The sequence below is a fragment of the Salarias fasciatus genome, chromosome 7 (assembly GCF_902148845.1).
Source record: "Salarias fasciatus chromosome 7, fSalaFa1.1, whole genome shotgun sequence".
NCBI classification, from domain to species: domain Eukaryota; kingdom Metazoa; phylum Chordata; class Actinopteri; order Blenniiformes; family Blenniidae; genus Salarias; species Salarias fasciatus.
The window spans coordinates 28837519-28861724 of NC_043751.1; the positions used below are offsets into that span (position 1 = coordinate 28837519).

Sequence of the window (24206 nt, forward strand, 5' to 3'; positions counted from 1 at the left end):
TGGATTTCTCTCAGATTACTGGGAGAACTTTTATTTGGAGCGTTGTAAAGTACATTTCATGGTTGTTAGTGCTCGCTCTCTTTCTTGCACACAACATCCTTCATCTCTTAAACAAACACTCATCTCTTTCTCGCTCTGTTTTGTCTTTTCTTCATTGATTAAAAAAAAAAAAGCAACACAGTTTGCAGAGAGTAGAGAAAGCATCATATCTTTCAGTCCAAGCATACAAATATACATGAGAGATAGATGGATATACATTATATATATATATATTGTTCAAACTACCAAATGGTTTGTACTTATTGTGAGAACATGGCTTCAAGCTTCTCAAAAATATACTAAGAGGAGCACTCTTTAAAATTCATGGCAAAATAGTATACAGTATGGGGTACATCTTCAGATCATACTGTAGGCAACATAACAAAAATAAGGAGAATGAACCCTAAAGGTTGCAGTCAGGCTTAGAATTATTTTCACAGTGGAAGGAAAAGCAACTTTGGATTGAATATTGCATGTTTATGGAAGCAGCTTGTCACTAATATTGCTGCAGAGGCTTTCTGGTCAGACCGTCTGATTTAAAGGGTTTGATATCCTTCACTTTCTGTGCACATTCCTCCAAGAAATGCTTTGTGTGTAGTTCCTTTTTGTCCCAACGCAGCACTCATGCTCTCCAAGGTGCATGGCCAGCCGGGTTTCCAGAGAACCTGGGCTCTTCCTTGATCTGCAGTTCGGATAGTACTGGACTCCTGGAAGTGGTGGATTGAGTCAGTCAGTGTGAAAACAGTTCAGAAAGCCGCTGCAGGAAGGCTGTGGTTGTTATTCCCCGCGGCCTCGCAGCTTTTCCCGAGGAGAGCCAGAGACTCCAGAGAGTGCACGCTATCCTTGTCCAGACGTGTTCCCAGCCCAGACGGGGCGGAGTTCTCCCCTCCCCCCTCGCCCCCCGCCTCCTGCAGCTCCCCCGTGATGGCGGCGGCGGCCGCGGCGGCCGCGCACTCCTCTTTGAACAAGCGGTCGTGTTCCATCTTGAGCTCCTGGTAGGAGCGGGAGAACATGTGGAAGATGGAGGTAGCGGGGAAGGCCATGATGAGGATGCCGCTGAGGATGCTGCTCAGCGCCACCACCTGTCCGGGGATGGACCTCGGCACCATGTCGCCGTAGCCCACCGTCGTCATGGAGATGATGGCCCACCAGTAGGAGGCGGGAATGCTGCTGAAGTCGTGGGCGCCCGTCAGCTCGCTCTCGGCCAGGTGGACCAGCGGCGAGAAGAGGGTGACGGCCACGCAGAGGAAAAGCAGCAGGAGGCCGAACTCTCGGGTGCTGCGCCTCACGGTCAGCCCCAGCGTCTGCAGGCCGAGGGAGTGCCGGGCCAGCCGCATCACGTAGAGGATCCTCAGCGCCCGCAGGATCCGCAGCACCAGGCCCAGCTTGTCCAAGTATCCCTTACCTCCCGACCGCTCCTGCTCCATGTTCGGGTCCTCCTCTTTCACCACCAGCGAGACGTAGTAGGGCAGGATGGCCATGGCGTCGATGATGTTGAGCGGCCCGCGCAGGAAGTCCAGCTTGCTGCGAGCCTGGATGAAACGCAGCATGAACTCCAGGGAGAACCAGGCCACGCACACCGTCTCGATGATGAACATGTTGCGACACTTGGGGGAACACTCGCCCTGAGGTTGACAGAGATGGTGAGGGGGTGGAGGGAGCAGGCGGAGAGACGGAGGATGAGCGGAGCAGGGATTGACAGGCAGCAAGACAGATGGAGAGAAAGGTGTGGGAAGAAGGGAAAAAGACAAAAATCCTCAGGTCAGATAATCATCCTCAGCGATCATGAATTAATCATGAGTTACAGTCAGTGAGCATGTCGAAGCCGCTGCAGCCGCACTGATACATGTTCCAGCTACATAATCAATTCTTTCTGTGATTAATATTACATTCTTAGCTGAGACCAAATGCAGTCTGGTCCTTGTTCCCTCTAACTATATTGCAAAGGTTAAGCAATGAAATCAAAATAAGAGCATTTATCTGACAGGAGGAATGCAGCAAATACAGAACCCTGCTGTCAGTCGACTCTTTTATTTAAACCAGAACACTTTTAATGCTTTATGATAATCCTCAGCCTCACACTAACACAAATATTCTGTAACCACTCAAATGGCAATAGGGAACAACAACAACAACAACAAAAACCAGCAGCAATACAACAATAAAAACATCAATCTATAGGTGAAATATTCAGCCAATCAAAATACATTTAATTCAACAAGCTGTTTTGATGGCAAAAACTTTTATGATTGATGTTAAGCACATCATCTCTGGTAATGTTGTATATATTTATCCATCCATCCAACCATCAGAAGTGTTCAAGGAGCCAATGTGTCACATGGCCATAGAAAGAGGCCAATCGTGTCCCCCCGAGAACAATCTGCCAATATTTATCTGACACAATTCAACCATTCTTTAAGTACATCGCCCTTCGGCCTTTTTGCTTTTCACTGATAAAAATCACATTTCCTGCAGCCGTCATATGCAGCTTCGGTCATATGAATGTCAGCCTATGCTGTTATGAGCATTTGCTGACAGGACTGATGCCATTGTTTATCTGAGGAGGACGATTTCCTCAGGCGGCACTCTGCTGTCCATGCTTGAGTTTACTTGCAGTAACTGAGAAAAATGGTAAGGAGCAGTAAATTCTTGGCTTCAGGCCTCAAAATGTCTCTTTCTGCCACAAGAGGAGGTAAACACTAAATCCATTTTTTGTAATATTTTTCCCTCAAGCATTTTGCAGACTTGTTTAATAAAAATGACATGCCGAATACAAGACTGCATGACTTAATATGTTTTATTAAGACGGACACTGTTTGTGTCTTTTCAGCGGCTCCTCTTTCGTCAGCCTCGCTCTCCCTCTTTCTGCCCACTTTTCTCATTGTTCACTTTCTGCACCGGTCTCTCTGCACAGTGTCTCATCTATTTTCCTTCCATCTCGTCCCCTTTTCTTTTTTTTTTCACCCTGCCACCCTCTCTTTTCTCCTCCTGCCTCCATCTCTACCTTCTCATCACTCATTCTGTTTCCTCTTCCATCACCCTCTCCGGACTCCCTCCCCTCTCATCCCTCATCCCCGGCTCGCCCCTCACTCTGCCCTCTCTCTGCATTAAATCCTTCATTCATTCAGCATGCCTTTAAGTGAAACACAACTCCCTCCACGGTTTCCTTATGCATGAAGCATCCCTCACACATATGTCCCAGTCCGACTGCTCTCGTTCATCACTCTCTGTGTCCTCTCCCCCTTTTTCACCCTCTCTCTCTCTCGTCTCACTCTGACTTCTGTCGCTTCATTCCTGCATGCTGGCCTGTGTGTGTGTGTGTGTGTGTGTGTGTGTGTGTGTGTGTGTGTGTGTGTGTGTGTGTGTGTGTGTGTGGGGGGGGGGGGGGGGGGGGGGGGGTCTGCATGGTTTGTATCTTTGTTGTGTGTGCAGCAGGGTGGTGTTTTGACTTCATAACACCCTTCATTGCGTATTCATTGTGAAACCACTGCATGTTGGGATGCTGCTGGTCCTGCAGCCCGTGTGTGAATGAGTCCAGTCTGTCAGGCTCCTCAGCAGGACAGCGGTGGTTCGTTCAGAGTTGGACTGACAGATTTAGTAATGCGGCACCACTTGAATGTTGAAAAACATGCTGCTATGAGGATTTCTTCATTCGGTAGTGTTAATCTGTCACATCCATCTATATCCATTTCATTGCCAGTTCATCATAAGGCTAATGCACACACACACACACACACACACACACACACACACACACACACACACACACACACACACCAAGATAGTCACAAAGGAAAAAAAAAGAAACGCATGCATAAGCAATGTATTAGAAAGACCTGACATCCAAAAAAAGACCCCCAAGAAAATGAACTCATCACAGGGAGAACATGCAGACTCGGAATAAACCAAAGCCTGAGATTAATCCAGGGTCTGCTCATGTTGTTGTATCAACTCTACCATCACGTGCGCCCTGAGGCATTATTTATTGAAAAGGTATCCTCTGATTTGATGCATGAGCGACGCCCACCCCTTGTAGTCATTCAATTAACGTTCAGTGGGAAGATATTGATTTGAGCGGTTTCTGCAGTGTTAAATTTGTAAAATTAATCTCATATGCATGCAGACCGGGGAGCAGCATACACACAATATTCACAACATAAGAATTAGTTTAACAGGAATATACTTTAATGTTTGAGTTTATACCAGCGTTCACATTTTCCTTGACATATTCTTTGTGATTGAAAGTGCAAAAGACTTCAATCAGCAAAGAAGCTTTTTGGCAAGACAACAAGTTAATTAAAAAATATCTGCAATGCATTTGCCAGATCGGGTACATTCTAGACCAGCATGTAAAACACATTTTTTTTCTACACTTTCACTCAACTTTTAGAAACTTATCACTCATTGCGAGGGATGTGGGGGGCGAGTATTTGGCTCAACATGAAGTGTGTGCAAGTTGGCAATAAAATTATCAGTTAAACCAGATTTTAGACCAGCTTTACTAAGATCCTCTGTAAAGTAAGGTTCAACTTTGCCAGGCTGAGATCACGATCAGGGACCTGTTTTTTGCTGATGACGCTGCAGTCACCTCACACACAGAGCATGAGCTCCAAGAACTCATGAACAAATTTTCTCAAGCCTGCAAAGACTTCAGGCTCACGATCAGCCCGAAAGAGACCAATGTTTTTTTGGCCCAGGGTGTGGAAACGCCACCTGTCACTACCATCGACAACTATGAACCTGGCGTTGTGCACCAGTTCACCTACCTTGGGTCCACAATCAGCGACAACCTGTCCCTCAATGCGGAAGTCAACCAGCGCATCGGGAAGGCTGCAGCTACACTTGGTCGGCTCACTACAGGTGTTTGAGAAAACCCCAAGCTGACAACCACGACCAAGATGGCGGCGTACAACGCCTCCGTCATCAGCACTCGGCTGTATGGCAGCGAGGCATGGACGACTTATGCAAAGCAGGAGCAGAGGCTGAACAGTTTCCACATGCGCTGCCTCCGCCGTATCCTCAACATGAAGTGGAGCGACAAGGTGCCAAACGTAGAGGTCCTCACATGCACTGGCCCCCCCACAGTGTATATGCTGCACAAGACAGCAAAGCTCGGCCATGTTCACCGGATGGAAGATGGCAGAATCCCGAAAGACGTCTTGTACGGTGAGCTAGCGTCTGGCACGAGACCTGTTGGCCGACCCAAGCTGCGCTGCAAGGATGTCTGCAAGCGCGACATGAAAGCTCTGGACATCAACACTGAGAGCTGGGAGACCACAGCAGCTGACCGCAGCAGATGGCGCAGTGTGCTCAAGAAGCAGTTGAAGATGGGCGAAAAGAAGGTCCAGAGCCTGGCAGAGGACAAGAGAGACAGACGGAAGGCGCGCACACCTGGAGACAACCCCGCAACCGCTCACACCTGCATCCGCTGTGGCAGAATCTGTCGCTCTCGGATCGGCCTCACCAGTCTCAACCGAAGCTGTTCCAGCCATGGTCCCAACGAGACGTCCAACCAGGGCGCAATCATCCATAGTCGACACCGACTGACGGAGGCCTACTACTCTGTAAAGTGAGTTAAACTGCATTGTCACTTAAATCCATCGTGCATTTAGTTTCACATTCGTTAGGGCCTGGAAACAGAATTCTTTGTCTGTCTGTCTGCATGTTCTCCATGCAGTGATTTGATGGAGCAATGAGCACAAAATGAAATGAGATAAGGTGGAGTTACAAGTGTGAGTATAGAAAACTGTCGAGAATATTACAGCAAAGTAATAAATAATTTGGCCCACAAAAAGAAAAAAAACAAAATCAAGCAAAGGCAAGCCCATATTTTGAGCTGATTTAATAAGAATTTGAAGTCAAAGAACATCATATGATTGATTTATTTACCAGGAAATCTCCATACACACATCTAGACTAACACTCGGATTGAAATATGTGATCATCAAACATCTAATTACTGGAGCTTTGACTGGAACATCTGGCACCTTCGCAGCTGAATTCAGTTTATTTCCTTTTCATCAGTGTGGTGCGAAGTTAGTAACAGTAAGTACAAAAAAATAAAGTAGAAAGAGGAGGGAGCGTGTCAGATCCTCACAGCGCAGGATTACAACACCAGCACTTAATCCTTCATCATGTGAACTGATTCAAAACGTACTTACAGAAAGAAAAAGAGATGGGGAAAAAAAGAACCTCATGCCCTTTTAGAGTCCAAATTAACACAACAACAAATATCCCTTTTAGTGGATTCACAGCTTTGTTTGGCATTTCAGAGCTGAATCACTGCATGTGGGTCTGGAGCGGCAGCAGTGCAGCAGCCCACACAGTGAAAAGTGGAGCTGTAACGGCGGCATTCCAACAGCTCATGATTTCTCCAGAGGTCTCCAGCGTTGACTGGGGGACATTTCTTCTACAAGCACAGGACTTTTACAAAACTGAAGACACATTTTGATATTTTAACGCTCCCCCAGAATAAGAGGATCAAATCTTTAACAGAATATTAACCTTGATTCTTCCTCTCCTCAGCCTCTCCTGCATTTCTCCACTTTACTTCTTTTTCTTTTTACCCTTCTGTCTGAAGTTCAGCTCTCCTGAGATTTCACTTGCTGTCTGTCCTCTATTAATCTTGAGGACACTTCTCCCCCACAGGATGCATGTTCTGTCTCTCACGTGCGCTTCCTACCTGTCATTTATCCCCCTTTCTCCTGGCTTTTGGCCTCTCTGTTTCCGTGCTGACATTATGCCCATCAGAGCATTGTGACAGTGTTCTCACCCTCTGCAGGACCGGGGCCATTTGTCACAGCGAGAGGCTTCCCACTTCTGTCTCTCTCCCCTTTAAACACACACACACACACACACACACACACACACACACACACAAACACACACACACAGCCAATTGCACACACGATAAGCTCCCACAATAGCAAGCGTCTCGCTGACCTTATCTCCTCTGCACAACTCTCTGTGGAACTAATGTCAGCGACGACGCATTTCAGCACAGGAACTGCCCCCCCCCAAGCAGCTGTCGCATGTGGAGCTTCACATTATCCTCTGCATTAACACATCTCAATGTCAATTACTGAACGGACCACACTCAGGGTGAAAGACAATATGCAAGAGTTGTTTTTTTTAATCAGCAGGGGGAACATAGAAATTACCTTTCCATCCCTGGTGTTATTTGTTAACTTTCATTTCTTCTATAGCACACATACAAACCTCTCCAAAAAGCTTTCCAAGATAAAACTGGAAACACACACAGAAGTGTGAAAGTGAAAAGGAAAGTGTTTCGCAGGTTTGTTGGATATTGAGAGCGACTCGCTGGTGGCTCTGAGTGTGCCAGGCCGGCCGTCTAAGTATGACTGACAGGAACATGACTCAACGTGGTATTCAGATGTAACTCAATAAATTACTCTGTCCTGAGTGGAACAGCGGCACACTGTTACCCAACATCCTGACTCCCCTGCAGCGTATCCTCTGTGATATTCTTACATCCTCCCACAGTCCATACTTTCTAGGCTAATTGTATCTCATATGTAAATCAGCAGTATATTTTAATGTGTGTTTTCTTTGTGTTTAGCCCCAGACCCTGCTTTTTGCTCTGCATCGGCTTGCAGAGGTTCAAAGTGGATAAAAAAAGATGTACTAGATCGGACATGTCCTTTTCTAAACTGGGATCAAATAAGATGAAGTTTTATTAATTCCGCACAGGGGAAATTCCAACATCTCAAGTGCTCCATAGTTATCAGTACAGATAAAACATAAGACATCATAAACATCCAGTGTTATATACAGCTTCATCCTGTGCAGCATTATGGGGTGCTGGTACCAATCCCAGTTTACTCTGGGCAACATGCCCATGGAGAACATGCAAACTCCACTCAGAAGGGGCAAGTTTCAAACCTAGAATCTTCACACCATAAAGACATTATTCCATTGATGGAATAAAAAAAAAAAAATAGCATGCGTCAGGTCAGACATTTTGTTTGTGTAGATGGAAGATCACTCATGCTTCCACAGCGTCAAGAAATGTCGAGAGCAGACTACGTATGACTCTTCTCAGCAGATGTTGTCAACTCAAGTCCTTCTACAATTTAACACAAATATTTCACATCCTAATATAATCTGCAAGAACTTATCTAAAAAGGCCAGAAATGTACATATTAATAAGCAAGCGCCAGTTATAGAGTTACAATTTAAATGTAATGGTTTAAAAAAACAACTCAAAACTCATTTAGACAGCATTAATGCATATAGATAAGTTAAATACAATCTAGGACAGTAATGAGTTATGACTTTCAGGATGAAGTAATTGAAATGCCATTACACAACAGTGATATTTTTCAAATTCTGTTGATGAGAAACATAGGAGGGAGAGAGAATATTGATAATATCTTTGGCGCAAGAGAATGCAATGTGCACATGAAGGCAGTTCTCCACAGGAGATGATCATTGTATTGACAGGCTAATGTTTGTCTTTGACTTCACAGCACAACTGAGTGGTTTCTAACTGATTGACCCTCTGGCTCTCCTTCGCATGATTACAATAATGCTTTTTGTGTTACGATACTGTCAGTGATGGTGCTGACGGCTAGACAGATGGTCTGTAATAAATAGAAATAAATAGAATTTTTATGTATTGAATGTATTGATAGAGGCGCAAAGGTTTGTAGACATTTAGTGATGCGCTAACTTTTCATGAAGGCAGAAAAACTTCAGTACTGGTCAATTTTATTTGTATATTTTGAAAGTCTGTGGTCTCAAACATCTCCGTCCATCCTCCGGACTCTACATTACAGTCTACACTCAGGAATTTCGTCCATCCCAGACTGAAGTCAGTAAAGTATCTTTAATTAATATTGGTTTTTAGCGGTCTTCAAAATCTGATTTTGATGGAACCACGGCTCATAACCTGCGGTCTTACGCTGTGCAGGGAGATGGATTTGTGGCCGAGCAGACTACCACAGCCTGAGAGCATCTTCAAACAGTGTTGGAAATTTCATGACTGCTGTCTCTCCACCCCACACTGTCTGACTACTGATACAAGCTGCGGCTGCTCACGGCCAACAGAAAACGCAGCAGAAAGTGACGAGACGGCAGCGCTGCACCAAATGCTGGACCACGCTCACGTTGTCTGTTTACTTAGAACTATCAGACTAAAACACTTCTCTGCTTGGTTCATTTATTCACTGCCTGAAAGCAGCTGTAGCATAGACGACAAACAAGGGGACATTATTATTCTACTGGACTGAACTCATATAACTTATTTCACAGTTTCCAAACTTTTTTACATTGTTGCTGCCATGCAAGATGCTCAGCTGTCCATTGGGATCAATTTAGGGTTTAGGGCCTTGCTCAATGGCACAGATAGGGAGTCGGGGATCGAACATCTATCAGCTGAGGCAGAGTAATTACACTGCAGCAGTAGTCACCTCTGATTCATTCTGCAGTCAAACTTGAAGTCAGCATCAGACAGTGTGGTTAGTCATAAACTTCCCAGAGTCCCTGGCAGTAAACTGAATGAAGAAAGAAGGATGGATGAACTGCTCAAATCACAGACTGTGGAGCTTTTAGGCAACTCCCAAAAATCCCCAGTTTGTTTTGGATGATGTTTAATTTCTGACTCATCTCTGATATTTCACCAATCTGATTTTCCCGAGTACGTAAAGGAAAAGGAACTACTTCTATATTTATTTTGAAGTGGGAAAATGAGTCGACCAGACACAGCGCTTTGGCCACTTGCCTAATATTGTGTCTTTAGCTGTTGATAAGCACCAGCCGGTGATTCATGGTGTATTCTGGCAGCTTTTTACCAGAACCAGCTTTCCTCTCTGTCGGATGGGACCACACAGGTCAGCCTTTGCTCCCAGCATGCATCGGTAAGCCTTGGCCACCCACAAGCCTGCTAGTGGGCCACTGCTTTTCATTCATTCTACCACTTCTGATGGATCCTTTCGAACGCTGCAGTTTTTGAGATGCAGCCGTTCCTCCATTCATTGTACTTTCCATCCTTTTACACTTCTGGGAAGACAAATGCCACGGTTGATGGGTGTGCATGCATACAATTCATTAGAATTAAAGACATAAAGTTATTTCTTTATACTAAATCAGTTGCTTTAATTGCCACATATCTTTTTTGCTTGTCACAGTTTTACCAGATAGCAGTCAGAATGAATGTTTCGTCTCGTAGTTGCTCATTCCTGAACTATATAATGACTAACTGCTGGCTGCACGACGCTGTATTGTTGAGTTTTACAGTCTTGTTGACAGGCTCCCGTCCACCCCCTGCTTTCTGCCGGCCGGCGGCGGTGCAGTGGGACAGCCGCTGGATGCGTCAACAGCAGGGTCACCGTGCACGCCGCGGGTTTGAAGTGTAAATGTGTCTCTTTATTGTTGGACAAGAGAAAGCTTCTACATCTCTGAATTATGAATGTGTTTTTCTTTTTTTTTTTTTCTCAACTTGCGTATCAGATAAAGCTTCACTTTTCACTCTCTTCTGATGATGCATTTCTGCACAACTCCCACACCGCTCCATCAATGGTTAAGAGAAAACAGGCACACTCCTCTAGCTATTAACTATTGTTAATTTCAGGAAGTTCTGTTTAAAACTGGGTTTTCGTTCTTAGCGTTCCTTCCTTATGTTACACTCTGAATTTCTATACCTTCTATGTCATTACGAGTGTGTAGCTAGCCCTTTGTCTTCCTTCTTTCAATCCCTCTTGAGCTTGTTCTCCCTTGATGATTCTGCCGTGATCCCACCAGATCAAGAGGTTTGGATAGAACGGGGTAAAATATTCTGCCCATCAATCAACCTTACCTCGCAGCAATCCTTGAGAAAAAACTTTGCACCGCTGCACACCTTCCCGCGGTGTTGCTGCGCTAACCTTGCCCTCGCTTTTGAAGCTTAAAGCTCCAAAGAAGAAGAATTGAAAGTAGGGGGAAAGGAGCAGGTTGCAAGGACAGCCAGAAGAGAGAAAAAAACCTGTAAAAAATGAGGAGGTGTGGCTGAACCGGCAGACTGCTGGCCTTAACCCGAAAGACTGCTCATCAAGCACGGCGTTCACGAGTCATGGGTTATTAAAGCACCTGTATTATGTGACACCTCCATCCATTATTGGGCTGTGCTCCTGTAAGCCGAGAGGTGGATGAATGCACATATGTGCACAGGGTAAAGGATGTGGTGTGTTGTTTCATTTGCATGAATCCTTGACAGGAGGCAAAGAGCAACTCTTCAAACACACACTGTTCGCTGACTTTTATGACACTCTGCTCCATTTAACGGATGCTGTAACATGGACATTAAAGCAGAGCTGAGCAGAGGCCGCTGTTTTAGCTGCAGACCTGCTTATAACTGACACAGAGCAGCAGCTTGCTCACACACAAACACCCCAATGGAGAAAAATGAAAGGGGGGAGGCGGGCATGAGGGAGAGAACCAAAGAAAGAGAAGAAGGGAGATGAAGGAGATGTGAGGGAGATGAAGGGAGAGTGGGTGGCAAAGCGGTGCAGAGGGATGAAGCAGGAAGGGATTACAAGATGAGTTGATGAGGAAAAGATGGGACATCTGAAGCATGGTGATCCCTTCACACCTCATATGTCTCTATTCTGCAACCGTCAGGAGACTGTACACCTGCACACACACACACACACACACACACACACACACACACACACACACACACGCATTCAAGTCTCTATTTTTGTGGAAAATACTAATTGAACGGAGCAAAGTAGATTGATTGGTAACACTTTACTTGAAGCACCCGGTATAACACATTATAAGTAGTTATAAACACTCATACATGATCACAATGCTTTATAACTCACTATACAGCACCATACAGCATAGGGTTAGGGTTAGGGTTAGGATTTGGTCCTGGCATTGTGATCATCTATGAATGTTTATAACTATAGCTACACGTGTTATAATGGCATTATAATGCTTTATAAATGTACTTATAATGTGTTATACAAGGGGGCTTCAAATGAAGTGTTACCGATTGATTTATGTATCATTTTACAACTTTAGAGAGGTGAACCAGTGCGCTACTTCTGACAACTGTGACTATGATATGATATGATATGATATGATATGATATGATATGATAGGTTCGGTTCCAAACTTCTTTTCAGTTTTCGGGCCACATTCAACCTAGTTTTATCTCAGTTCGGCTGAATCTGGAAAATGACAACCTTTAAAGACCAAGAAATACAAAGTTTTTTCCAAGTTGTAGTGGAGCTCTGGCTTGTTGTTGCACTACTATATTACTATTGTTATTATTATTGCACTTACTGAAACAGTGCAATCAGGAACAGTAAACCTAGGAACAGTTATCTTTATTCATAAAATTGTCCTCTCAGTTATTTTTAGAATTTTCAAGGTCAACCCATGAGCCTTACTGAACCACATGCCACATATCTGAAACCTCAGATCTGACCAATAAGGGGAAATCAGCCACCAGAGCCTCTTGTCTTTATCTCAGCAAGTATAAAGCAAAGTTCACATCTCCTCTCTCAGGAGTTGAAGGCCTCTCTGTATGTCCTGTTTTCTGCTTCAACTCCTGCTAGAGCCATAGAAATAGAAAGACAGGTCAGGTGATTGTTGTGCAAGCGTAACATTAACGACATGCGTGAAAGGCAAGTCTCATCCAGCAGTCCTGTAATCAAATATTGACTGAAATGCTGGATTGTGTCACAAATCGGGCTCCACTGCTCCGACGGAAAAGCCAGACAAACACAATCCAGGGTCATCAGTGGAGCTAGAAAAGTGATTGTATAACAGGAGGAGGCTATGCGTGCTGTTATGTGGTGCAACAGAACAAACAATAACCAAGCTGAGAGGGCGTCTCAGACAGATGGTAAAAAAATAAAGAACCATTTCAAGCTGGGTTTTTAATGAACTACAGTAAAAACAGCCACGCAGGATAACAGGTTAACCAGGGTCATCACAAATATGGTCCAAACATATGTTATATTACCAATTCACAAAGTGTTGTTAAACCCAGACTCTGAATGACACAAGTCCGCCACATCGGCCTCGTCGATCACAGCTAACCAGGGAGCAATTCGCCGCAGGGCTTTAAGGGATATACAGTCCTTTCTGCTTCTGCTAATTAGATTTTTTTTACAGTCAATAGGGATAAAACATGTTTCCCCACGTCTTCTTTAATCCTTTTTGACCAGCAGACCAGACAAAGCACATCCAGAAAATGCAACTTAAAATAGAAAAAAACTAATGTGGACCTGTCAACGCACACACATTGAAAGAAAACCACGTTATTAACTTAAAACTGACGCCACGCACACTGTTAGAAACTCAGATTGTTTAGGTAAAACTCCCATAAACCTGGCATGGTTCCTAGGGTCTTGATTTTTGTTTTTTTCTTTACATCTTCATATTTATTGCTTAAATTTTTACAAAACCGTAAAGTCGTGAACCTTGAAAAACACTCACATCATACTCACCCTCACCCTAAAACCATGTTTAAACCTTCAAATTTTCCTTTGAAGCTGTGACTCTTGGACTGAACGCCCTCACAACAGCAATTTACACAAACACACACAAGTCGACCGTGCACATAAATAACAAATGAGTTTTCTTCCCTCCGTTCCAGCTTGTTAGACTCTCCCTTCCAGGATGGTTTTATGGAAAATGGTCGTAGAAACTTGAGGGATGCTCGTGCAGAACAGAGATTTAGGTGTAGGCACTCAACTAACCAAACTACTGTACTGTTTAAATGTTATAAAAACAACTTAAAGGTTGTTGAGTCAGTTCAGTTTTTCCTTGTCGCACACACACACACAAACCAGATGCGAGACTCACACACTCACAGCAAGGAAACCTGTCGACTTTTATTACCACAATTCTGTGCCGACACGTCTATCACTTTAAAACAAATCCATTACAAGGTTTTGAAAATGTCTGAAAAATGAAGTAGAAAAGTAAATAGTGAGCATATTGACTGCTGGCTGTCTGGTGTGAACGCCGTACGGTGACACTAAGGCGTGTAATTGACTTGACTTATGATGTCTTCGCGCTGCGCTGTGAAATCCAAACACCCACATTTGATTCCTTCGCCGCTCCGGGCCGAACGGGACTCTCATGTGCTGGACACCTGCTGCAGTGTGTGAGACCGCAGGAAGCAGAGCAGTGTTTGTTTACGTGTGTGTGTGTGTGTGTGCGTGTGCGTGTGTGTTCCATGTGACTGCCACAGCTGCTCCACCTCCTGTGTTTGCAGGATTTTCTCTCCGGTGTCATTCCTCACCTGTCCACCTGGTGTCGTCTTGTTTTGTGCACCTGTGACTCATTGTGTTCCACTTTCATCTGCCGCCTGTCTCACAAACTGCCCAGCCACACAAATAATTGTCTCCAAGTATAAATACAGCTGGTGATGGGATGAATTTCATAACATACCAGGCTAGTGAAGTTATGAATAGTTTGGATTTTGAAGCAGGATACACTTCACTTACATAAAATCACACAGCTGCAGAGCCTCTCTCTCTCTCTGCTTGTCCTTCTTACTCTCCAAACATTCACTTTAGATATTTAAAGAAAATGTTTTCTCCTCATGCAGCTTTGATAAGTGGATCAATAAAAAATTGTATAAACACTGCTAAAGGAGAACTACCCTTGATTCTTGCTGGAGGTTTTCCTAATCCTCTTGGAGTAGGTGCATAAATCTGTTTATTTCAAGAATCACTTGCGATTAAGCTGATCTGAATTCCCTCAACCTTCTTAAACAAATCGGTCATTTCTACTTGTCTGAGCCACACGGTGGAGACGCCTCTGCTCATGTGCAGTGAAGCCTTGATCTACATATAAAATCCCACACTTTATCCAGCTTTCAGATGCTTCACTCAAAGGTATCAAATGATTTGTCCAGTTTAGTAAAGTTAATTTCCCCCTGGTGGCGGGTTTCATCCACTCCTGCCAGCTGAAGACGACCACGGCTCGACCACCGGATCACTACAATCCACCTTTGAGTTGTGAGCAATTCAATAAATATTTCACCATCACACTGAAACAACTACATTGTTGAGACCTGCTGGAAGAGAAATCAGCTTGAAAATGCGATTGCATTGTGATTTCTGCTCATTAAATATTTAACATACTGTAACCTTTACTAGTTTCTATGGAAATGAGTCTGCATCTTTATTTAGCTTGCTTCTGTAGTCCGTGTGTGTGTGTTGGGCCAGCGAGGTCTGATTGGAATGCAGAACGGTGGCGGCCGCTGTGCATCTGCTCCGAACAGTCTCTGAGGATAAAATGTGGCAGAACAACTCTGAGTCTCGGTTCTGATGATGCATCTGAGGATTCATTTCACACTCTTCAGGTATTTGCTTTATCGTACAACCATAAAGAGTGTATTCAGGCAGGGTAGATAGATTATTTCATTGAATGTTCCTAAATTTAAACCTTTTCACAGGTTATAGCGTTAGTTTGGAATTTGGTATTTGTTTATGGGAGAAATGAGTGTGATCTTTAGTCTGTGAAGGACGTGTCCTCCCAGGTGAGGCGGGCTCACTGGAGGAGATTTCCTCTCTTTATGAAGCACAGCACAACAGTAAATCCTGCTTTATGGCGTTGTACTATACGTGCCCTTGTTATATGTCCTGCAAACAGCATGATCGTGGGTGTGTTCACGTTTGTCAGGTTTGGTCCGCCTGAAGCAAAAACTTGCTTTCATTGCTTGCTTTGCATTTAGTGCTGTTCATATACAGTATGAATGTGTGAATGCTGCTGTGTCCATGGTGCAGTGTGTGTTCATGTTTCTCGGGTTTTGTCCATTTTAAAAAAAATAATTAGAAATTAGAAATAAACTGGTTTTGTGATGCGTGATGCCACTGATCTGCTTTCAGATCTGAATTCAGGTAAAACCATCTCTGGAACTGCTGATACGATGGGGATACTTTTTAAAGAGGTCTCGTGTGTGAGAAAAACCCCTGAGCTCAGTGTGTGAGAGAAAATATTGAAATGCATCTGTTTAAAAGACAGAGGCAAACAGACTTATTCTTTATTTCAGCTCCACCTGGGAGAATCTTAGTACTCAGAAATCATCTGAACACATCTCAACGTCTGACATGTCGAAACCGAGCGCCAGCATGTGTGGCTGTTTAAACAATCGTATTTACTTTATTATTCACAAATGGAAATGAGAGCAGTCCAGCCAGCGAGGAGGAAATAAGACCTCAACGTTTGAATTTTGATGTTTTGATTGTTTGTCTGTGAAAGCATCGTTTCACATGCAAATAGATCCATGAGTTCACAGATTCGTTATTTGAAGCGCTGGTCCAGTCTGGTCCGTGTGCAGAGGCATGAATCTACGACCTGCTGAACCGGGCAGTTTTCTCGTTTGTCTTCCATCTTTGGTTCAGACCACAGAGCTGCACACTCAAGCGTGTCGACGCTGCTTTTTTCTGCTTCCAAACAAACTGCACTAAAAGCAGCGAAGTCCACAGAGTTTGAAATGGACCAATTACAGAATTAGGTGAGCTTCAGAAGCAGCATTCTTTCAACTTACTGAAGCTATTCTGCACAACGGAGGAATTCCTGTCACTGTTTTTATTCATTTTTCTAATCGGTCGGTGAGGTCGCAGCTGAGCTCACTTTGGTCCGGACCAGGGAACAGCACCACAAGTGTCAACAGTGCTTGAAAATGTCCCAAGCTGTCAAAGGGCTTACAAACAGCGTCACTGCACTGTGCAGTATTTGTCTTTGCTGTGCAATCACACCCTGGCATGAAGAGGATAAACACTTCATACTTTGCTGCATTCTCAGTAATCCCACTTGGCAGCGACGCAACAGACGCAGGAATGCAACTCCTGACCAGATAGGCCCTAATAGGTATGGAATCTGCTCTGCTCGGCGCTGACAGCCACACCAGGCACGTCTGCAGACACAGACAGAGAGGAAACGCTTCTGTAAGCACCTTTTAATTATGCACGCATTCAGACTTATGCTTCGTAACAGAATCTGGAAGTTTAAAAGTAGAAACACGTTTAGCTTTTTCACCGTTCCGTTATTAGTTTCCTGCAGCTGTGAAGGTGTAAGTGTATGTAAAAAAAATACCCCACGGTTATGTAATGGGTTCATGGCCCTGCTCTTGTTTCTCCCCATCTGTCTTGTTTGTTTGTTTCCTCTTTTCAGTCCTCCTCTATATTCTCGGGCCACCAGCTCCTCCAGTCTGTATTTTTTTTTAGAGGCGCTCTAAGTCACTCGGCCTCTGTCTCAGCCTGCTGAGGCAACAAAGTTTACAGGCGCCGACACTTATTTATGTTCCCTTCATGTTCATTTAATGGAGGGAGGAATTATGGCGAGGGAGATTAAAATCATCCCATGCAAAGAATGCAGGCTGCTCCTAATTGTGTGCCCCTGTTGTTTAAGGTTTAAAACAGGGTTTGTGATTGATGGAGGCATTTTGTCTTCAGGATTTGGCTGATGAGAAAGGATAGAGTGCACACACATAAAACACACATTCGATCACATAAAACCTTTCTGTTACACCATGTGACTCACATCTCAGCCGTGGAAGTGAAATGTCTTCAATAAAATGTTTGCAGTAATGGCTTTCAGACACACTATTCCAACACAAAATGCATTCCTCTCTGAATCCGTCTGCGCTGCTCTGAGCTGCAGGGAAACTTCCTCCATGCCTCCGAGTCCAGACAGTCGCAGGAAAATCACGCCGCAGCTTCCCCTCTGGGACTGTCAGGTTTTTGTGGGGGGAAAGAGTCTTTGTTGATTCACATAATGGAATTTTACACAGTTCAAGAAGCAGATTTTTTTTCCCCTTACAAGCGCAACCAGAAATTCTTGTGAGATTCTATCGCAGCCAAATACTTTCATCTTTTCCAAGTGATTCTCAGCAGAGCTGGACATCGGTGTAAAATGACAGATAAGAGACCCAGATCTGCTTTTAGTTTCTGACAGTTGGAGGTGCGACAAACGTTTTCTGTGCTAATGTGTCTTCTGGTTTAACTTTTCCTCATTTTTAAACAACTACCCCTGTGACTGCATAAGTGAGCTAACACTTGCAGAATATGAATATGCAGTCAGTGGCGTAATGTTTCACACTTTTGGCTCAGAGAATCTAAAGATCTCAGCGTCGGGTCTGTACGTCCTCCCTGTGTGTTTGTGGATTTGTCTCTGGATTCCCCGGCTTCCTCTCACAGTGCAAACACTTGCATTAGTTCAACTGGCGTCTCTAAACTGACTGTAGGTCTGCATGTGTGTAGATTTGACTGATCTCCCTGTGTGGTGTTTGCATGTTTCCTGGGTTTTTTTCTCCAGATACTCCACCTGCATGCTCGGTTGCTTGTGTTTCTAAACTGCCCACCAGCGCTAATGAAGTCTGCCTTTCCTTCAGTTTGCATGGATCGGCTCCGGGTTCCCGAGACGCTGCATGTGGGAATGTGTGTGCATGTTTTCTGTTGATGTTTGTGTGTCTTTTCCGGGCACTCAGATCATATCATTTCGTCTCAGGCAGCTTCTTTAATCCTCATTCCTCCTCTCGTACGCTCTCGTCTCATCCTGTACTCCACCTCCTTCACCCACACTCCTCTGTTTACTTCCTCCACTCCAGTGCATTAGGAATCACTTCATCTTCTTTCGGGTTGCCACAAATATTTCTGTCTGTGTATCTTTAGTTTCTTAATAGAATCACATATCATCCCAACCACGAGGGCGGACAGGTTCTGCATTTCAATAAAACTATCGACGAGCCTGCAGTTGACAGCAAATGGACAGACAATGAGAAGCCTCACAGTCTGATGGTTCGGCCTGACGCGCCTCCATTCTGCCACTGGCCACGTCTTTACAGATACCTGTGATTGATGCCCCGGGAGGTAATTATCGAACTGCAAATCCCACTTCAATTTAAGGCATTAAGGGCATAAAACGGCCACTTCAATTACTCCCCGGGCCAGGATATGACTGAATTAGGGAAACGAGAGCAAATCTGATGAGGCTGTCTGAAAATACTTCATCATCTGGTGATACTATTAAAAGACCGAGCGACACACACTGGAAGCTAAACACTTTGATGTATCTGGATGAAAAGTGATGCAGAAATAGTTTTCTGAAAAGTTGTGCTCAGATATATCTGCAAAGGGAGTCAATGTATTTAGTAAGTGTTTAACATTTGATCAACATGAAAGGTTTGGACAGTTTAGCAGCATGTGGAGCAGCCCTGCAGCTTTAAAAAACCCCGCAGCCTCCCTGTTCTTCCCCGTCTAAACACAGCAGCCAGACATGTGACGCTGGCAGATTAGAGAGGTTATTGCCAGGCTAGAGCAGGAGTCAGAGTAGAAATACATCTCACAAACAAAGCAAGCCGCTTCAAATAACCAGACATACCTTCAAATCGTGATGTTTTATACCTGAGTGAGTCGGATGAAGAAAATAAATGAGCTTCTTAAAGAAATAAAACCTCAACGGTATCATGATAACAATAAGATTATTATGAGCTGGTGATAAAATAAGCAAATAATAATAAATAAAAAAAGTAAAAATTTTAAAACTTTTCAATTCTTACAAAAGCAATCTAACTTGCTTTTTTCCTAAATATAAGCAAGTTGAAATTTTCTTTGTTTTCAACGCGGATGTGTGTGTCGGCTGTTTCTCCAGCTGTGCAGAGCAGATGCCAATCAGCAAATCTGAGCTGGAGCTTGAAAGGTCAAGGACCAAATGAAGTCTGTCAGAAAAACACGAACAAAAAAGTAGTCGAACAATTCAGATAATGAGGAAATAAATTCAGTTACATTAATATTTTTCATCCAAATAGCAATGCTTACTAATCCAAACTACAGTTTCTTCAGGTTTTTGTTACTTGTCAGTTACTAAATGTACCCTCATATGTGTTTGCAGTAAACAGATTGTGGAGTTTCTGTTCTGAGTTTCCATGTTTCCCCTGTGGGTTTGTGAGATTTTCCTCTGTCAGTCCAAAAACAAGCAGGGGACTCTAGATTGCCTCTGGGTGTGAATTTGACTGAGTGTGCATCTGTGTGTGTGTTTGTCTCTCTGTGTTTGCTCTGTGACCTCTGGACTGATGACCTCTCTGACCTTCACCACCGTCGGCTGAGGTCAACTCTAGCCCCATGAGTTGGAAAAAAAAAGCTGTACAGAAGATGGATGAATTGATCATTTTGGATGAAAAGTTGCCAATTTATTGATTTAACTTCACGCTAGATAAATCCATTTGCATTGCGGCAGGTGCAGCGTTTGCATCACAAAAAATGTATCTAAGTATTTTCTAAACACAATGCTCAGATCTAAATGTATTCATATAAAACTTTTATTTTTTATTTCCAATTTTCAACCTTAAGCCTGTAATTTCGATCAGTTTGAACAACTGTGGCAACAACCACAACAACATCAATAAATCATGTGATTTCCTGAGTTAACATGGTATTGTCAGCACTGTGTTTTCTCTCAAAGTGTTGGATTAAAGGATTAGCAGTGCCTCTGGAATAAAAGGCTATTTTTTACACTAAGTGCACAGAGTTCATACAGTGCAGCAGTAGACAGCCACAGCAGGCGGTGGGTGGATAAAAGAATCGTCATTATCAGTGGACTTGAAACTGAGCTTTAAGATTAGGGCCCCTCCCAAAGCATTTAGCTCATAGTGATATACAGTCGATAGAGCGGATCAGCTGAGGACATGGGGAAAGTCATTACAAGGCAGAATGCAGCAGAGGAAAGGGAGCGGCAGAGGTAAAGGATGTGTATTTCTTCTTTTGCTCAAGCTCAGGTTTTGCTCTCCGTATGTACAAAGAAGCAATATGAAAGACGAGTGGACAGAAATACCGATGGCAAGGCCACGGGAATTAAAGATGACGTGAAATCTGCAGCTCCGGACTTCAGCGGAGGCACGCAGGACAATAGCTTGACAGTCAGGAGCTTGAAAACAGCAGATGGATTTGTTTACTTGCAAATCGAGCTGCTCGCCTTTTCACAAGAACGCACATTGACATGCAAAGAGATGCTCAGATGAGCAGATACGGACACCTCAGTGTCCTCACGAGCCACGACGTTCTCTCAAGGCTTTGAGATGTCAGACGCAATTATACACCGTGAAGATGACGACCTTATCGTCCACATTGTTCTGACAAAGCTCGAAGAACACAAACACATGAAGAGATTCATAAAATTCTGCCATTCTTCTGAAGCACTCGTGCCTGGAACCAATCCAGTGTGTGTGTGTGTGTGTGTGTGTGTGTGTGTGTGTGTAAGGCTTGGGTGTGTGTGCAGAGTTTGGGGAAGTGAGCTGCTCTCAGAGGAGTGTGTCGGCCCCTGAGGACTGTTTGATTTCCTCCACGGACCGTTCCCACCGCGGTGTTTACCTGAATGAATTGCAAGCAGAAAAATCAAATTTCCTATTCAAGTCAGAAACACAATGCTAACCTGCCACGTCAACAGTTCTAATCTCTTCTGTTTCATTTACTGACACTCATACCGAGTCTCTGCTTCTGCTGCATGACTGTCGGCGTACTGCTCCGTATCTCAGCCTTCTGTTGTGAAGCTTGTCACTGGCTCTATTACACACAAAGTAGATTCACTCCACTTCGCTTTTTCCCTCTTTAGGATGACACTAACAGCTGATATGAGAACGATCACTCAGTCCTGCAGGTTTACACGCACCCACCACAACACCAGACCCGGGAACTCTGTGCAGTCCTGTGCCAGGACTCCTCCATCTGTGTTCCTACTAACTACTGGACACCTGCTGGCAGCACTCTTCAAATCCTCTCCTCATCTTTTACAAGTCATCAGGCATTCTGCAGCCGCCCGGCTAAACTCTCCAGCATCGCACCCTCTTGTACTTGATCCTCTGGCCGTCTGTGACTACTCATATCAGAATCCCTTCATGGACGGCGCCGTGGATGACTTCTCAAGGACCGTCTGCCAAAACGATCTGTAGAGTTTACCTTCAGCCACCAGTAAGTGCACACAAAAGCCGCTTTTATCCAAGGTCACCTTGGGCGAAAATGTGCAAACTTTTACCTTTATGCCACAGTCGACAAATAGAGAGAAAGCTTCACATGCAAAAACCATCTGGATAATTTAATTGAAGTGAAAAGCAGATTATCTCTGTGCAGAGGATACGCTGCTGTCGAATTTCAGTTATAAGTGAGCAGAAGCCCAGAGTGAGCGCGTGCATAACGCTGGGAGAGCCGTGTCGGTCACAGTGGATGACTTCATCAGTATTGTATCTGTAAATGCCCATATGTGAATGTGTTGGGATGTGACTGCATGTTAATGCGTGTGTGTGTTTTTATGTGTGCAGATTTGTACAACTTCGAGTGTGTCTGTTGAGGCACACTTGTGTGGAAATGCGGCAGCATACAGTACGACCGTTTCATTATGCAGACAGTGGACAGGCCTCAGTGAGCAGCTCAGTCTTCATTATCCCACGCTGCTGCAGGCAGACAGATCACAGAACACACACACACACACACACACCCATACATACACAACAGGATGTGACAGAAATGGAGTTTTACATCCTAAAACTGGGAATTTTTGCAGAATTATGGAAATCTCATCTGAGTTTTTTTCCCACTATAAGTAACAAATATTTGTATACATTCACAGTAAGGAAACCAAGTTATTTTTGGAGACCTTTCCCAAGTGAGCATCCAGTTTGGGGAGTTATGAGCAGGTCTGTCGCTTCACGATCGTCATATCTTTTATCTGAAAAGAGCTTCGAGAAGTGACAGCTGTAATCACTCACACCACTCAGGATTAATCTCCTCTGGCAGACTGAACTGCTTCAGGCGTCTTACCACAAAACCTGGATGTACAGCCCCTGTTCACACTGAGGTTTCTAATTGATGTGTTAGTATTAGGGAGGCTTTTCTTCGGCGCTGTCCCATGCTGACAGCTACATTCACAGCACACTGGCGCACTCACCCGGTCCTCCTCCTCTCTGAGGTCTGGCATGGTGCTGATGCACAGGCTGATGACGGTCACCGCCACCATGATCACCGACATGCAGGCGAAGATCTTCCCCGGCAAACCGGACTGCGGGTTCTCCACCGTGTCTCTCAGCCAGTTCATCATTTTTCGATACTGCGTCTCCTCCACCGGCACCCGCTGCATGGCGTTCCTCTGCCGACGCTCCTCCTCGCGCCTCTCCTGCTCGTGCACCTCCTCGATGCGGGTGTACATCTTCCGCTTGCAGCACCGCTCCATGTACGCCATCTCCACCCCCCAGTAAGTCAGCTCGTCGTGCAGGGAGAGGATGCACATCTCTCGCAGCAGCCGCAGTTTCCCCGCGGCCAGGAAGTTGAGGATGACCCTGAAGGCAGACGGCGAGCGGTCGAAGAAGAACTCCTTGCGGGCCTCGTCGTAGTCGTCGCAGACGCTGGCGATGTCCTCGGGCGACCTGCAGCCGCAGAGGCGGCCGAGTCGCGTGAGGGGGAACTGCTCCAGGGTGCTCCAGGGAAAGGTGTAGCGGTTTCCCCCAACGTTGATCACCGCCAGCAGGGCGTGGTCGACGGAGACCAAGTCTTCTGGGCGCCGGATGAACTGAGCCCTCTGGTAGTACACACCCTGGAGTAGGAACAACAAGGAACCTCAACACCTGTGCAGCTGCATGGAAGGAGCTCTATCAGTGAAGCAACTATCTCCGTCAACTGTTTCAAATTCACACGTTAATATTCATCCTTTGTAACCAAGTAGAACTCGTACCTTGATGGTCTCGGTCTCGGGAATCTCGGTGAAGATGCGATCGAGGCTGCTGTCGTCACTGACGGACAAGTTGCTGAAGTCATGGTTGGCGTTGCTGATGATGGGCATGGTGGCATTGGGAAGGCGAGCTGCTCTGAGGTGGGCAGCTCAGACCAGGAAGCAAAGCCAAGAAGAGTCCACAGACGGGGTCCCGCTGAGCCTTTCAGCTTTTCTCGCTCTAATACCAACTCTTTCGTTAAACCTCGTGTAGGAGAGAGGCTCTCCTGTCACAACGTCTATTGCTGATTAGCTGAGGCTCGCTGCCTTTTTGGGTTTCAAGATGTCGCTCAGTGAAAGACGAGCGATGGCTTCAACTTTTTAACAGCAGAGCAAAAAGTCACAGAGGGCAGAGCCTGGTAAAAACCTGCTGTTAAATCAGACTGTGGTTCAGTTCTGGCATTTCCATTTCAGGTCTGCCGTAGACTCGGCTCACGGATCAG

At 44.8% G+C, this 24206-nt stretch overlaps 1 protein-coding gene across 1 annotated transcript; it reads right to left on the minus strand.

The window, feature by feature from the left end:
* Positions 1 to 23919, minus strand: kcng4a (potassium voltage-gated channel, subfamily G, member 4a). Its single transcript, XM_030096836.1, has 3 exons — positions 23728 to 23919; positions 22948 to 23589; positions 1 to 1664 (listed from the first exon to the last, which is right to left on the minus strand). The coding sequence occupies exons 1-3, from the start codon at positions 23833 to 23835 to the stop codon at positions 786 to 788; spliced, it is 1629 nt and encodes a 542-aa protein (XP_029952696.1). The 5' UTR covers positions 23836 to 23919; the 3' UTR covers positions 1 to 785.
* Positions 23920 to 24206: the final 287 nt, after the last annotated feature.